This window comes from Mastacembelus armatus, chromosome 7, assembly GCF_900324485.2.
Source record: "Mastacembelus armatus chromosome 7, fMasArm1.2, whole genome shotgun sequence".
Classification (NCBI taxonomy): Eukaryota; Metazoa; Chordata; class Actinopteri; order Synbranchiformes; family Mastacembelidae; genus Mastacembelus; species Mastacembelus armatus.
Window position 1 is genome coordinate 23973447 of NC_046639.1, and position 16412 is coordinate 23989858.

General features: G+C 41.3%; 4 protein-coding genes across 6 annotated transcripts in view; 2 read left to right on the forward strand and 2 right to left on the reverse strand.

Moving 5' to 3' along the window:
• The window catches only part of nphp4 (nephronophthisis 4), a 116836-nt gene extending 110915 nt beyond the window's left edge, over nucleotides 1-5921 (reverse strand). For all 3 annotated transcript variants that reach the window (XR_003297318.1, XM_026333408.1, XM_026333407.1), the window contains exons 1-2: nucleotides 5679-5921; nucleotides 4863-4997 (exon numbers count right to left, since the gene is read on the reverse strand). Coding sequence is in view for 2 of the 3 variants with exons in the window: in XM_026333408.1 (XP_026189193.1) it covers nucleotides 4863-4997; nucleotides 5679-5846 (303 nt within the window). In the remaining variant the exon portion in view is untranslated. The remainder of the gene's footprint in view (nucleotides 1-4862; nucleotides 4998-5678) is intronic.
• Nucleotides 5922-7496: 1575 nt separating this feature from the next.
• Nucleotides 7497-11163, forward strand: dffb (DNA fragmentation factor, beta polypeptide (caspase-activated DNase)). Its single transcript, XM_026333101.1, has 7 exons — nucleotides 7497-7655; nucleotides 8418-8544; nucleotides 8684-8872; nucleotides 9121-9200; nucleotides 9278-9451; nucleotides 9612-9712; nucleotides 10235-11163. The coding sequence occupies exons 1-7, from the start codon at nucleotides 7533-7535 to the stop codon at nucleotides 10479-10481; spliced, it is 1041 nt and encodes a 346-aa protein (XP_026188886.1). The 5' UTR covers nucleotides 7497-7532; the 3' UTR covers nucleotides 10482-11163.
• On the reverse strand, nucleotides 10616-13900 carry c7h1orf174 (chromosome 7 C1orf174 homolog). The gene is made up of 4 exons (XM_026333102.2): nucleotides 13384-13900; nucleotides 12832-12903; nucleotides 12353-12724; nucleotides 10616-11878 (listed from the first exon to the last, which is right to left on the reverse strand). The coding sequence occupies exons 1-4, from the start codon at nucleotides 13393-13395 to the stop codon at nucleotides 11738-11740; spliced, it is 597 nt and encodes a 198-aa protein (XP_026188887.1). The 5' UTR covers nucleotides 13396-13900; the 3' UTR covers nucleotides 10616-11737.
• A 941-nt stretch (nucleotides 13901-14841) lies between these two features.
• Nucleotides 14842-16383, forward strand: b3gnt7l (UDP-GlcNAc:betaGal beta-1,3-N-acetylglucosaminyltransferase 7, like). The gene has a single exon (XM_026333100.2). The coding sequence runs from the start codon at nucleotides 14939-14941 to the stop codon at nucleotides 16172-16174; it is 1236 nt and encodes a 411-aa protein (XP_026188885.1). The 5' UTR covers nucleotides 14842-14938; the 3' UTR covers nucleotides 16175-16383.
• The last annotated feature ends 29 nt before the right edge of the window (nucleotides 16384-16412 follow it).

A 16412-nucleotide genomic window follows, 5' to 3' on the forward strand; every position in this document is an offset into this window, starting at 1 on the left:
CATATTGAAAGACAACACAGAATGATGTACATTCCTCTCTGCCTCCTCCAGTCTCTCAGCGCCTCACTCTATGCTGTCTGTAGTACAACACTGCCCTCTAGATGAGTTAAGACATAAAGGACTGTATCAGGACACAAAAAGACAAAAATCGACATTTTCCCATTTTCTTCAGAGAGCTATACACGCAGGTATACACACAGAAACTCATTAGATGGAAAAATGGATGTGTTTTACCACAGTATCAGAAACCAAACAAAGGGAATGTTTTATATGAATTTGTCTCTACTGGGCTATACTTAAAGCATTTCATAGATATACATTGACAAATACATCAAACTATCCTTAAAGGTGTTCTTTCAAAATAAAAGTTTAATAAGTCAGACTAGAAGATAAACTTAGTATAGTATCAGCCAAGAAAAGCAACAGACGTCACCATTAAGATGTCTTGTATCTGCCAGAGAACAAAGAAATGTAGAGACAATGCGAGACAATAGATTAAGAGTGTTCTCTTTCTGTCTTTAATCACTTGCACATCTTTGCTTACCAGATATTAAAACCAATCCATCACGGTTGACTGGGTGGTGGGGGGGGGGGGGGGGGGGGGGGGGGGGTGGAGGCTTTGCAATTTTCAATGTGTTGCAGTAACTCGAGAGGATCCCCTCTGACATTATTTGGATATCAAACAGCAATTTGCCACTCATAAACACCAGCATGAATGCGAGTGCATCGGGCCAAATCCAATAAAAAAAAGCCAGTGCAGCTCTTGCGGCACAACAGAGAGGGCCAAGCCCACTTTATCATTCTGATAGGATATGATGTGGTTTATATTATTACCCTGGATGGATAATGGGATTTGGGATGCTTATTGGGATACCAAGTGGGTTTTTATACAGGCTATGACTATTATGGTGGATCAAAGTAAGGCCATACACTGTGAGAGATTTGTTCGATCAAAGGAACATCAAGCAGAGGAAAGGGGAGAAAACAGATGGTGACAAAACTGGAAATCAGAATGTGCCATAGCTATGACTCATTGATGTCGCTGTAAAAAGACTTATGTAACGCTCCGCATTTAACAGCCAGCTACAGCTCACAGTATTCTTCCCATTAACATCTTGTACAACAGCTCACACTGTAACCAGATAAGACATCTTTGACATTGGAAGCTACAGAGCAGCTGAGCAGTGCTCTGACACAATAATAAAACAGCAGGTAACTGGCCTCCAACTAGGATATACAGAGACCTTCAGATGTTTGATTGAGAGACAACACAGACATCCAGCTGATCCCCAGATATCTGCTCAAAAATAACAGAATGACTCGGAAGAAATTCTAAACATGGTGATGGGCGATGAATTTTCAAGGGATACGATTTCAGAAGGGTACATTTTGGACTGATGATCTGTTAACATGAAACTCCCCTGTCAGGCACTGTCCTCAGACTGCATCACTCAAATGAAGGATCAATGTTCTATTCATGTGATAATAAGAATGCCTAAGAGTAAATCTTGAATAAATGTGGAGTCTTGAACATTACAATGCCAAAACCCTGCCCTCAGCAGGGCTGCTGGTCTGTGTTTTACCTTGAACTCCAGCTCGTGATCATTATAGAAGCCAGTAAGAAATACTAAAATATTTTCTGCCAGGCACTGTGTTCTCTGAAACTGAGAGAGAACATTTTTAAAAACGGCTGCCAAATTATCAGATTTATATTTTTCAGTGAAACATATCAAAATGTATGGTTTTGGTGTCTGTACAGAAACTACTGAAAGTGCGATTGTCTTAGCTTTTGCATCAAAAACATGCCCCAAAGATGTAGTGGAGGGAAAACATCAGGAGCTAGAACAACGTGACATTTACATTTGACACATAATCTCAATCAAAACCTGTGGCTGCACTGCCAGCTTTCTGCATTTCCAATACTACATTAATGTCCAAAACATAAATCATCACTTCATTTGAAAAGTATTGAAACAAATTCAGTGTCAGAGGTTTTTCCTGTTAGACCTGACACCTGACTAGAATAACTCTGGATAGTGATGCATAAAGAGTTGTTTGAAGCCCTCAACTTTAACTTTACTTACTGTACAAGAAACAAGCCACACCAGCAGCCACACAAGGAGGGACCCCAGCTAAACAAAAGAAATCCTTTCAAGTTCAGTGGATACCATCGAGATAATCTTATTTGTGCTACAGTTAAATGTCAGCACTGTATATTTTGTAATATGCTCTTTGTTGCTACACCATTCTCTTTAGCATTTTCAAGAAGTAATTGAAAATTTCATCATCAAAGCACATCTTTCAAAGAGTACATCATACAGTTTGACATCAAGAAATAGTTTCTTTGTTCCCATAGTCTAATGATTACAGAGAAGAAAAGAGTCAAAGAACAATGGTTGGCAAAAGTGAAGAAATCAAAAACGTGCAGCAAAATGAGATTTCTGCAAAGCTCAGTCCCTGAAACTGCAGGCTAACCTCATTCACATTGACTTACATGATAGTGTACCTTACAATTTCATTCCCAAATCAACAAACCAAAAAGTCTTCAAACTTCAACTGTTGTTCAGAGGAGCTCAATCAAATAGAAGCATCACCACTCACAAAATAATTGTTAAACTAAAATTTCACAGTAAGTACATGTAATTGCACCAAAGTTCCCCTTCAGAGTTGGGGTCCTATTGTCTGCCTGTTAATCATTATACAGTAGCAGTACAATCTGCATACAAACAACCACATGTTATTGTGATGATGGAACAAAACTAAAATGATTAGCACATCATGACATGTGCTTCAGGCTCACAACAAGACAAAAAGTGAATTTATGAACGGAAAAAGCTTTTTGTTTTTTTTTTTCTTACAAAAATCTGTTTCCAGCTGTAAATAAAAATATTTGCCTGTACACTAATTAGTCAAATGCTTCAAATTCATCATATCTTCAAATTCTTTAGTTTGTCTAAGTAATGGACCAAAATCAAAATCTCTGGGATTTTTCCTCTGCAAGTGAAATAAAATGAATAATCATTATAAAAATATTAATGAATCAATTTTCTGTCAGCTGACATTATTTTAATCCACTGATTGGCATGCTTTATCAAGTAATACTGTAAAAAGTACCCAGTGTTGAAGTAGTTAGGTTTCTTACTTCTTGATCATTCTACAGTGACAGTAGGTACTGAATATTAATATATTAATATGGGTTATATAATGAAATACACTTAAATAGACTAAAAAGCCAGGAAAGCTACAACAACCAGCTTCCATATAAAAAGCTGATGATTTCTTTTTTTTTTCTTACTGAAACAAAAAATCTAACACATATTTCAAATTCTCATGATGTTGAGCTCTAAACAATCTCCACCTGGTTGTAGGAATATTCAGCAGTGTATTACTGCACAAATACTTTCATTACTACAAAGATTAATATCGCTCAGTATTCCACCATCATCATAGGTGTTGCAACACAGACTTGAACAAAATGAACACTGATGGTTGGGATACCTGGCTACCTCTGTGTGCTACAGCTTCATTCAGTCTAGAGCAGAATGCAGCTATGGCCAACAGCTCCATACCATTTAGTTGTGATAAGGTGATTGATGGATGTGCTTAAGCCAAATGCTCCATTTTGAATTCACTGGGCTCCTCACAGGTTTTGTGTATTTGCTGCTGACAAACTAACACAGATTCTTAGCAGGGGTTCTTGGCAGGGCTGGCTGCCCAACCTGTTGATCACAAAAGTAAAACCTATAGTAACAGCGACAGCAAGATGTTTAGAAGTGTTTATTATTGTTCATTTGTGTGGAGGAGTAGGGAATGAGTTACAACTGTGAACACAATACACGAGGTAGCAACCCTGCTATGAAATCCATTAGATATTTAATTCTTGGACCCAGCACACACAGATTGAAAAATCAATCAAATCTTTTCAATTACCTCTGTTCAGTGGGAATGTGAAAACTAAGATAAAATAGCAAATTACACCAAAGTCTCCACAATGTGACATTGCCAGCTTATCATGTTTGGTGGCCACGCAACAACTGAGGGAGAGACCAAGATGTTTTCATGGTTTTACTTGATCCAAAAAGTATAAAAAAGGCAAAGCCAGAAGCAGCTCTAGCAGCTCCAGAGACATAATGCCACTGTATCTGTCTACAAATAGACACTTTATCAACTCTTGGTCCAGTCACAGCAGTGTTTTTACTCATTTAAGCTGAAAGGTAACACCTTACTGGTTCATTAAGGGTGGTTACCATACTAGCATACTCCTTAATCCTACTCCAACTTGAGCAAATGTCTAATTAGTATTTTATGTCTACCTTTTAACATTAGCCTATCAAAGATAAAAATTGTATTTTTTAATTTGTTGTGCAATCATTTGTAAACAGGCAGAGCTTTTTGCCCTAAATTGGCCCTTTAATATTTTGGGTACAATAGATCAATTCTCATGTTTTCACATAAGAATAGGTTGTTATTTAACTTGCAGGGCGAGGAACATGGACTGGGATGCCTACAACATGGGGTTTCCTGGATACAACTAGATTCACGTATTGGCAATCAGGACAAATTGTAACTTGGTGTGTTTAGGCTGACAGCATTCTCAAGAGAGTAGCAAAACACAGCCCAGTCATCACTGCTAATTTAAAGCTGTGAGTGGTGGAGCTTTTGCATTGATTCTAATTAAATAATGGATGTGCTAAATTAATATAATTTATGCTTGAATGTGCATTGATTTTGCTACGTAATCATCTCACTCACGTATCAAAATAACATTAGATGTGCTGAAAGCTGGCTGCAAACCTAAACCACATGTTATTTGCAGCCTTCTGTCCTCGTCTTAGCAGAATGCCACTGATAATAAAAGGTACCTCATTGAAGGAGATCTTGTTGGTTTTCATCCTCTGAGGTGAGCTCTTCCATGTGTTTCCAAAAAACTGTTGGTGATTTCTATCAAACAAGGTCACTCGCAGCTGGTAGGTCAGGTTTTGTCCCCCCTCTGACTCCTGTGAGTAAAAAGGAAAGAGTCGTGTTTTATTCCTGCCATGAAAGACTGGGCTGTATGAAAATGTGATACCTTCAAATCTTCCAGTTTAACACTGGCCAAGTTCTCCACAAACACCACAAGTTGGACATGAGATCCAAGTCCTCAATTCAATTACCACTTAGCCCTGATCAAATGCAAGGTTACCTTCAATTACAAATCTTTTCAGAGGAGTTTTGAGCTCTTTGCAGAAGCACTGTGGCGTACTATAAAGTTTAAAGTCCTGAATAGGTCTGTCTCATATATTTGCTACTCACAGCCCAAAGTCAGTAGACTACAAATTAAAAAGTAATGTTTCACTTAACTTTAGTTCACTTTAGTTTATTGTTGTTATTTGAAGCAAAGGAAAACCACAATGGAAAATAGTTGCAGGAGCTCAGTCACATTTAAACACAGATAAAAAAACAGAAACATCAACTTTAAGACACTTTGCCACATAAGAAAGACAATTAAATATATAAATATTAGTAAATAACTAGGGATGGGGCCAATTAACCACAGAAAACAACAACGCGTCAAAACAAACAAACAATAAATAAATAAACTTTCGGTATGTTTAACCAACACCCTATTTCTGCCATAAGCAGCGTTTCTAGCTCCACATCCAACAAGCATTTAGCGACAGTAGTAACTAAGGTCTCACCTGCCGGAGGTGAGCTGCAGTGACCCGGGTGAGGCTGAGCTGGAAGCCGTGAGTCTGGGTGAAGTGGCTTTCCACAGCCTGGTGGACTGCCTGGCTGGGTGGGGGGACGATCCGGCTTTTCTCGAACACTTCTCTCCAGCTGGTGGAGACATCTTCTGTTTTTACCATAGTCTTAAAACGATTTAACAGTGAACACTGTCACTGTTACCCGTTTAGACTTTCAAATTCGCAGCCGCCATATTGAAACCCACTGTTCAATGCGACGGTGGCGGAGGGGGGGTAATCGGAGCTAATGAATTATTTCACCAGGAGTATTCTCAAATAAAATGAACTGTACAATCACAGATTAAACAGACCACAAATACGTTTATCCACCAAGCCGTTTTACCCTGAAATGAAACGCTTAAAACACATTTAATAGTAGTCGTCTTCAATGCGCTACACCTTTCACTTGGTATTTCCCGTTGTGCTGGGTCAGTTGCTATGGTGACGTACACGTTGCCAGCAGGCAGGTCTTCCATAAACATGACAAGGAAAAAAACAAACATTTAACAAGCATAAATAAACTATTATAATAAAACCTACAAATGTGTAATCGCTGTTATCGAGATAGCTGCAGATGAAGATGTAGATGTACATGGTCAAAAAACAGACATGACAGATGATCCAGGCGCTCTTCACACAGTCAACAGGTGCAGTATAAAAACACTGAGGACATCAGTAAAAAGGACACAACTGTCTCATTGCTTCAGGTTAGGGACATCGTTACATGATGGGTCCTTGGGGGGGCCCTCAAAACCACTGAGGACGTATCCTGTAAAAATGAGATTTTGATTAGTGTGTAGAGACATGGTATAAAGACTACAGTGCTTATACGTGTTGCAGTATTACAATCTCAGCGCTGCAACACAAAATATAGTCTGATTTGACTGTATATAGTCCTGACTGTTGTTTCTCCTACACCCTGTCTGTTTAACTGGACTTCAATACAAACTGTTCTCTTTCCGCACCAGAAACAGAAGCTCTATTTGCAGTCACTTCAGTGTTCTTACTCCCATCATTTATCTATCCATCCATCCATCCATCATCTGTACCCCCTTAGTCCTAACCAGGGTCACAGGGATCAGCTGGAGCCTATCCCAGCTCTCTTTGGGTGAAAGGCAGGGGTCCACCCTGGACAGGTCCCCAGTCCGTCACAGGGCCACATAGAGACAAACAACCTCACACACTCACACTCACTCCTATGGGCAATTTAGAGTCACCAATCAACCTGACATACATGTTTTTGGACTGTGGGAGGAAACCAGAGTACCTGGAGAAAACCCACACAAGCACAGGGAGAACATGCAGACTCCACACAGAAAGGCCCCTGATGGGTTTCAAACCAGGAACCTTCTTGCTGTGAGGCAACACACCCTCCACGCTGCCCATATATTTATTTATGTTCATTTTAATTCAAAAATCTGGAGCCAAGTCTCTAGGGGGCACTTTAGACTGGTTGACTGGAATATATGATTTCTATAGCTCCATGAAACTGTTACTGTTACTACTATTTGAACCTGCCCCACACAATATGCACAGCGTGTGCAGCATGTAAGTGTATGTATATCCTGTGCATGTTGACACTTGCTTACATCATGTTTATTTATTTATTTTGAATGCAGGAGTTATAGTAATAATGGAGTCACAATAAACCGTATGTTGCACTGAAATAATGTTATTTCCTATCGAGCAAAGGTAATACAGGAAGACAGACACTAGGGGGCAGCACCGCATCACCGCATCACCGCATCACCGCAGTCACCCACGCGAGGGAGAAGGAGGAAGCGGTAGGTACAAACTGAAAACACTGCGATGTTCGGACTCTGGAGAAAAACTAAACCTGTGAAAGTTAGAGGGTGTAAGGACAGCAGAAAGTACGGAGTTGCAGCCAAAGATGTGAAGGAGTTGCTTATAAAAGGCTGCAAGTTATTAAAGGTGAGTCTGTTTGTTGCTTTCTGCTTTGTTTTTGACGATTTTACTGCCCGTGTTTTGTTTCCTCTTTGGGGAGGAGGAAAGACAGTCAGCGCTATTTGTAAGCAGATAAAACACACAGTCTAGTTGTGTGGATGGAGGCCCTGGTGACTTCAAATATTGAGCATATTTCCATTTAAATGCTATTTACCTTTTTTGGACACCAATAAAGAGAAGGATCGAGCCCAGGGTCATCTTCAGCTTGGAAGAGATCTGGAGGATCAGATAACCTGACAAGAAACATGCTGATCTATACTAATAATATATTAGTATAGTAATAATATTAAACTTTATTTATACACAAGAGAGAAATTCAGCATTACAGCAGCCCTGGGACGTCGGCATGAATAATATGCAGAAGAATAGGAAGCAATACAATCAAATCAAGAAGAAGAAGCAACAGTTGTCATATTCCAGATCAACTCGATATAACAGACAAAAAATCAAATATAAATGTACAGTAAATATAATTTAAAGTATGTTTTTACTTTTAGATAAAATGTTGCAAATGACAGTTTGTAGCTGCAACAGACACACACAGGAAATACTGAATAAACCTGTCGGACCTGGAAGGAAAGCCCTTATTTGGGGAAGGAATCTTTTAACTTTGGTCAATATGTCCTGTGTCTTCTTGGCTTCTCAGTAAAACCCTTGTGTCTCCAGGTAGTGTGGCTGTTCATTCCTGAGTTTATCTGTTGTGTAAATTTATGCCATCCACATTTCTAGTTGCCACAATCAGGAGCTCGTGTTTGTTTGTATGGGGATGGGACAACAGTGACAGATGACATTTTCCGAACTCTGCCTGACAACACTGAGCTTGTTGTTCTCTCCAGAGAGCAGACATGGAGTGGAGGTAGGTGATTCTGACTCAAACACCATTTATAAAATTATTTACAAAATAAGACAAATGTTTTAACTGTAAACCTGTGTGTTTTTCCCCGATCAGATAAACTCTAAGTTCAGAGCCACATCCCCTGTGCTTCTTTTTTCAGTTGTATATGACATAGGTCAGTTACTGAGCACAGACCAAAAGACCACTGATGGCCTCATTGAAGCAGCAAAAGGGCTCCTGTCTGATGAGCAGTCTCCTAAGAGGCGGAAAATCCTGACTGACTTGCTGTTGAACTTGGAGGACAGATCTGAGCTGGAGAGCAGACAAGAGGATGAAGACTGGTTCCAAGGTACAGAGTCTAATGAAGACTCAGGCTATCCACACTTAGGCTGCTTGTTTTGGCACAGCAATATAATACTGTAATGATGACAAAAAAACAATATTTGCTTAGTTTCCTGTTTAAAAAGTCTTGTTTTAAAGAGATCCTGAGTAATTTGTGATTGAAAAAGCATCAACTGGACACAAAATGATGTGAAGTACAATATGAATCTATATTATCTCATAGTCGAGCCTGTTGATAAGCAGGTTTCATTTTAGGTGTTGATACTCGATTCAAGACAAAATCCGCCTACATGAAGTTCAGCTGTGAAAGCAGGATACGAAGCTACATGAAGGAGGTAAAACAGAAGCTAATAGATACTTAGCTCCTTAGCCCTAATAATTTATATTTAACATGTTTTGTCTCTCTTCTCAGGTAGATGATGCTACCAGAATTATACAGAAAGCTAAAGTCAGGACAGAATATTTGAAAACATCAAAGAGCCTGGCAGAAATGCTGAAAACAGCCAGGTACAACGGCAGCTACTTTGACAGGACTGAAAAGGAGCCAGATCGCCTCTGTACTCGGGAGGGATGGTTTACTTGCCAGGTAAGTACATAGGTAGTAGGAGAAGGCTGAAAGGTCGACCAGAGCTGAGTGAATATGCTCTAGACAGCTGTGCCACCACTGGACTGACCGAATGAAATGTAGCCAAAATTAAAAACTGTTTGCAAACGGTAACACCTTTTCTTTTCTGTTGCCTCCTCAGGGATCATTTGACCAGAAAATGTGCCAGTTTCTCCACTCCATAAACCCCTATGGCAACAGAGAGAGCAGGATCATCTTCAGCACGTGGAATCTGGACCACAGGTTGGAAACTCACTGTCTATGGTGACCACATTTCAAAACACTGAGGATGTGGACCTTTTCACCCAATTTCCTCCTGTTAACAAGCCTGATTGGTGAAATTTTCTGTGGCGAAACTAGGAATCGATTAGAGCATCTCATTTACCCACATCAGTGCACATGTTGAATATATTAGTAACGTGACATTATAGTTAAGGTTGTCATAGAGCTCACCTTTTATTGTAAATGTAGTGAAATTTAAAAGCTTAATTAATCTTACTCTTAATTTTCATTAGGTATCTGAACATTTAATTTCACACTGATGACTCTCTTGGATTTTATGTTATACACATTTCTGTGTATTTTGTAGAGTTTTTCATACATTTCACATACAACAGTCAAATATGAACCCTGTGTGTAAACTAATGACTCTTCCAAAGTCCACTACACCAGTCATAACAACCGATGTCTTGTGCACAAAATCCATGTTTCCTGACATTACAGGTTGAAAGATAACGTTAAAGTGCTTATTCATTTTGTGTCCAGGATAGAAAAGAAGAGGAGTATCATTCCCACTTTGCTGGATGCTCTGCAGAGTCACAAGAGCGCAGACGTCAACCTGAACTACTTCTACAGCCTGCTGTTCACCAAGGAGAACCTGAAGCTCGTTCACATTGTGTGCCACAAGAAAGGAGCTCACAACCTTTCGTGTGACAAAAATAAAATAATTACACGAGCCACTAAAACAGACAAAGGAGTTCAGAAAGCCAAAGCGAAGAAAAGACGCTTGTGAATATTTTAAATTCCTTTTATGTAAAATTGTTTGTATTGTACTGATATTTTTTTAAACCCTATTATGATAGACTGCTTTCTGAATCAGGACACCCTGCAGACTGGCTTTGGTTGGTTGAAGTGACTACACTTGTCTTGAAATAATGAAAAACATTTATTTGTTCTTTATATTGGCACAGTGATGGAAAATGAAGTTATAACAGTGTATGAGGCGTCTGCTCAGTCAGAAAGTTGCATAGCAGAATGTGAAATGCATTTGCATAAATAAGGCTGTAAAAACATAGAACATTTGACTGGATGGTCAGAACAATCAGCTATATACAAAATGACACAACAAATGTGATGGCCATAGTGCAATTATTGTTAATCCCAGTTAGAATACTGGATTATATTTTTAAGGTCAGGTTTAAGTTATTCTCAGGTTGCTTACACACTGAAGACGTATCAGAAACCTCAGCTTGCTGATATTTTTCATACATAATTTTGTTTGCAAATTTGAATGTAACAGGATGGCTGCACTGATATGTATATAAACAGACAGATGTGTCAGAAAGCTGCCAGAAACTACACATCGATGTGCTGGAGAAATATTAGACACTTGGTGAATGAACAATGACTGTTTGTAATGAAATGACATTCATCTTAAACAATGAATTTCTTTTAATAAACATTTGTTTTGCTGACTGTTCCTTCTTCATCGTATAAAGTCTGAAACCTGTGTGACAACGCTTTTATCAACATGTAAGTTTTACATTTTATAATTTGTAGGAAAATTAGGTTTTTGGAACATCATTACTTAATTCAGCACATTTGGTCAAACTGCAAATCTGCCCTCAGTCAGTCGTAAATGTGGTTTATCATAGAGAAGTTGGCTCCAGATTGTGTAAAATCAATCGTAAACTTGAATTAGCTCAAGGATGCTTGAGTTTTTAGCACATGGAAGCAGCTTTATGGTAAATACACCCATATAATGTTGGCTTGTCTAAAAGCAATGGTACACTTAACAGCAAATTCAGCAAAACAAAGTTCATCCTTAACTGACTGTGGGCAAATGAGTAACTCATCAGCACCTCCACGCATGGTATATTTCTGACAGTTATGTTTCTAACCACTGACAAAGACTGATTGAAAACAGCGTCTGAATTGGTAGTTTCCCTTGGCTGCTTTCACCCCCCCCCCAAAGTGCTAAGATGTTTTATGTCCTTCCACAGACAAGTGCTTTGAGTCCACCACAGTCATCAGTGCTGTTACTCATCACTAAGTGCCTCCTCTGTCATCTCGCTGCACACCGCTGAGGCCTACCTCCTCTTCATCGCTGTCTTCGCGTGCGTAGTAATGACGTCTCCTGTTCTCCCTCTGGACATTGGCAGAAGTTGCTGGTGATCGTTGAGGAAAATCCTGTGGGGTGAAAAGTCCAAAAAGTATCAGATTTAACACAATATAGACAGCCCCACTCAAAGTCCTTGAGATGAGTAAAATATACCTATCTTAATTTACCCCCATGGACAGGACTAACGGCTCTGACGGGGTAGAGTGAAGCTTTCCATTACGTTCCATAACGTTTAATATAGTTAGTGAGGCTGGGAGCTCACCTTTTCTCTATAGTTTGTGTGTGTGTTTGATTTAGTAGAACTGTTTGTTCGAGTTTAAGCATGCTGCGTTCATTATTAGCAAACAGTAGAACATTTACGTAACGACAAATGTGGGTGCTGCTTTAACTGTGGTTTCATCAGTGTCTTCTAAAAACTCAGCCACCACCAAACTTGACCATCAGTTGGGAATGTCCACTTGTGCAAAAACCTCCTCCATGCAAATGAATCCAACCTCAGCTACAGGTTGGATCAGCTAATGGGGTAAACCAAAATGCTTCACCTGTACAGCATCCAAGTTTCCAAAGAACTGCTCCACAGGAAGAATCTGATTGCTGTCGTCATCTGGGAAGAAGTGTTTGCCTGTATCTTCATAATCCATCTCCTCATCCTCCTGTTTGTCCTGAATATGGTTCACTCTGCAGCTGTGCAAATCCAGCTCCATCTTCAGCTCGTTCTCTTTGCCGTCCTGTCCGCTGAGCTCTGGTGATGCTGAACATCTCCTCCTGCCTGTAGACTGGTGGCATTCGCAGCTAATGTGAGAGAGTCTCTCCACTGAACCAGCTGCCTTACTCTGACCGCCGACAGCTAAACTGCTCTCCGCTGCGCTATGTGTTTTTGGACTGTTTAGACATTTCCTCCTTGTAGCAGAAGCCTGCGACACAGAGTGAAAGACCAGGGTCAGGATAAAAGTGATGTTTAGAATCATGGGCATATGCTACACGCTGTTTAAAGATGAGCATAATTCCATTTCAAATGTACCTTTCTGGAGCTTTTGGCCTCAGAGCTTCTCTTCCTCTTTCTGCGCTTTAAGTTGTCAGGTTGACCAGGCATCTGCAAATCAATACAATGTGGTTTGTTTAGTCCCAGTCCTCAATTATATGAACCAGATCATGAAAAAAAGTGGGTTTCATCAGCAGAAAGGCAGCTGCCAAACTAGCAGCCAAGTGTTTTCACTCAGCCGAGTAACTTCCCAAAGCCCGGCTCTGTGAAAGTGTGTTACCTTTATTTTCATGTGGTTTAGGTTTGAACACCATGAGATGTTAGAAAGATCAGCCTGCGGTGCAGCAGGACAGACAGAAAGGAGGCTTATCATGTGTGGACACAACCACTGGGCGTGTTAATGACAACACACACGGGTTTAGTCGGTTCTTTCTAAACCTGGAAACCTGTGGGGTCTCATTTGAGAGAGGGCAGTGTGGATGTGGGGAAAAGCTAAGACCAGTCCCAACATGTGAGCGAGCTTCTAGCTAATAAGAGCAGGGAATAAAAATCTGGTTTGTTTGGTGTCTGCTAATCCGGGCTAACAGTTACCTTGTGGGTCATTTGCGTAGCGTAGTTCTCCTGGTGTTTCACCGACCTCCTCTTTTGTTTCTTAGAGGCTTTTAAATCAGGGGTCCAGACTAACTACAGTTTGATGAACCGTATGTGGCGTCGTCATCGGCCTGGAGTCGCTTCCGTGTTTTTCCTGCTGGTGTGGATCACTCAGAGGTCAGGTAGGGTTCAATTCCCTTGGGTGAGTCTCATTTCCCTCATGTGGTCGTTCCTCGGAAAGAGACCCGTGAATTGGGATGCAGCCCTTTCCTAATGTGCGCGTCCCAATCCCACTAACTACATCCGCTTCCTTCCGTGAGCGACAGAGAAAGGACGCAAGGGCGGAGGAACCGAGGAAAATGTTTTAGAGGAAACAAACTGGCTCCTTGAGCCCTCCTCGGTCCTAGGAATTAGGAGGTTTGGAGAGTCCTCCGAGGAATGATCCCAAGGGAACGGGTGTTCACCCTGTTTCACGTCTCCTTCTTCTTCGAGCGACCCGGAAGTCGCTTCAGTCCGCCATTTTTAGAGTTTTTTCTAAATCAAGCTTTATTTTGTTGTTATATTACAGTTTGGCATTAACAGGCCCACATCTTTTGAAATATGCAAGACACTAGACTATTTGTCTTAATTATCATCATCATCATCATCATCATCATCAGCATTATTATTATCATTATTAGTATTATTATTACTGAGTGATGCTGCAGGTTTACACCCTGACTCATTCATCTGTGGTGTAATATCACAACATGTGTTTAAGTCTGGTTAATAAAAAGGATCATGAAATAACCTCCATCGTTTATCAGATTTTTTTAATTAAGGACATTTTCCCATTTTAACCAGTACCATGAATAAAGTTTGCTGCAGTAGTTTGCTGCAGTAGTTCGCTGCAGTAGTTCGCTGCAGTAGGGTCTACATAAGAAGTACTTTTGCAAACTATCCTAACCCTAACCCGGACAAATGTCCTAAACCTGTTTAATGTATGTACTGTTTAATGTAATGCTTATTATATGGGCAGCGCATATTTCCACACCTGGCAAAGACGTTTACAATGTGTTACTTTTGTAAATGTTTAATATGGTTTACTTGTCTGCGTTATTTATTATTTATTATGTTATTATGGTCTAAAGTTAAAATAAAGTCTAGCTTGACACCTGGTGTGTGTGAAACTTAGGAAAGCTGCTGGTCTGAGATCAGTGAGAGTCATTAAGGGGAGGAGATATATGAGATGGGGTGTTCTGGGTGAGAAAGACGTATATCCTACACCAGACCTCCATTCAGTCTGCTGAGACGCAGGAGGCAGAGAAAACCCCGGAGACGTGCTGTGAACTAGCCTGTATCCTCTTCTCGCACCAAGAGGAGAAGTGTGGCTTCACTGAGGGCCGTGATGGGCAAAAGGCCCCCCGGGGCCACTTAAGTGTCCATGTTTTCATGTATCCGGCGGCGCAGACTCTGATGTCCAAATGAAGGAATTGCACGCAGACGCAGAGTTGTGAAGCACTATGAAGGCAACGCGCCCGGCATCTGAGGGTCTCTGGGCGCCGCAGTGAGAGCCATGGATCACTTTTTCCGAAGAAAGCGCGTCGGTCTCCTGAAACCCCTGCTGAGCCTGTCTCTAGTCTTCGCGTCTTTTCTAATGATCCAGAAGCTGAAACTGTCAGAGAAAGACGGAGTGGGAGTTAAACATCCGAGGGATGGTGGCTGGTGCGGCTCCGAGTGTTTTTCATTCAAAAAGACAGTCGTGAAAAGTGGTTCGGAGACTTCAGACTCCGCGGTGCTTAGCAACAATTTGGATGCGGAGCGGGTTTCCAACGGAACTCCGGCTTCTTGGGACGCGCAAGTTCTTAACTGCAGCGAGGACGCGTCAGTGAGGACCCGGGACTGGTTCCGGCGATTGGACCCGAGATTTCACCAGTTTGTATTGCACAGACACTGTAGGTACTTCCCCATGCTCATCAACCACCCGGAGAAATGCGCGGACGGAGAGGTGCATCTCCTTATGGTGGTCAAATCCGTTATTGAGCAGCACGACCGGCGGGAGGCGGTGCGCAAAACCTGGGGTAAGGAACACACCGTGGATGGGAGGAAGATCAAAACTTTGTTTCTTTTGGGGAGTCCAGCCACTGGGAAAGACACCAATAACCTCCAGAAACTGATTGAGTACGAGGACATGATCTATGGGGACATCCTGCAGTGGGACTTCATGGACACCTTCTTCAACCTGACCCTGAAAGAGGTCAACTTTCTCAAATGGTTCGACATTTACTGCTCTGGCGTTCAGTTCATTTTCAAAGGGGATGACGACGTGTTTGTGAACACGCACAACCTGCTGGAGCTCATCGGCTTTAAGGTGGAGGAGCAGAAAAAGGCCGACTTGTTTGTGGGGGACACCATCACCAAGGCGATCCCCATCCGAAACCGACAGAGCAAATACTACATTCCCAAAGAACTATACGACAAGCCATATCCCCCTTATGTCGGCGGTGGGGGGTTTCTGATGTCCTCCCAGCTGGCCAGGAAACTCTTTGTGGTATCAGAGGGTCTGGAGTTGTACCCCATTGACGACGTGTTTTTGGGAATGTGTCTACAGAAGCTTCACATGACCCCAGAGATGCACCCGGGCTTCAGGACCTTCGGCATCACCAGACGCAGGGTGAGCCCCATGAATAGCGAGCCCTGCTTTTACAAAGACCTCATAGTGGTGCACAAACTCAGCGCGCAGGACCTGCGCAGGATGTGGATCGTGGTGCACAACGAGAACCTGGTTTGCGCGCAAAAGATCTCCATATGACTGCCAGTTTATCTAAAGTAAATGCATTTACCAAAGCTGAACTGACAGTGGGAATACACGGGGTGACAATTATGAAACCACTACCACGCAGCTCCACATTGTGCCACACCAGTCTGGACTCTAGTGTCTTCATTTGAGATCAAGCGTTCTTTTGTGGCTGAGACTTAGCTGTAATGATTTCTGTGCATTTATAAATAAAGACTCGAAACTAGAAGCAGATGATTTTTCAGTTCATGAT

Bases quoted from the DNA above. Each gene is read 5' to 3' on its own strand.
- dffb (XM_026333101.1), top strand. From the start codon at position 7,533: ATGTTCGGACTCTGGAGAAAAACTAAACCTGTGAAAGTTAGAGGGTGT. The intron at 7,656-8,417 runs GTGAGTCTGTTT...CCACATTTCTAG, and splicing joins AAGGCTGCAAGTTATTAAAG to TTGCCACAATCAGGAGCTCG. The intron at 9,713-10,234 runs GTTGGAAACTCA...TTTTGTGTCCAG, and splicing joins ACGTGGAATCTGGACCACAG to GATAGAAAAGAAGAGGAGTA.
- c7h1orf174 (XM_026333102.2), bottom strand. The intron at 12,725-12,831 runs GTACATTTGAAA...TCTGTGTCGCAG, and splicing joins AGGCCAAAAGCTCCAGAAAG to GCTTCTGCTACAAGGAGGAA. The intron at 11,879-12,352 runs GTGAAGCATTTT...TTCACCCCACAG, and splicing joins GAAACTTGGATGCTGTACAG to GATTTTCCTCAACGATCACC.
- b3gnt7l (XM_026333100.2), top strand. From the start codon at position 14,939: ATGGATCACTTTTTCCGAAGAAAGCGCGTCGGTCTCCTGAAACCCCTG.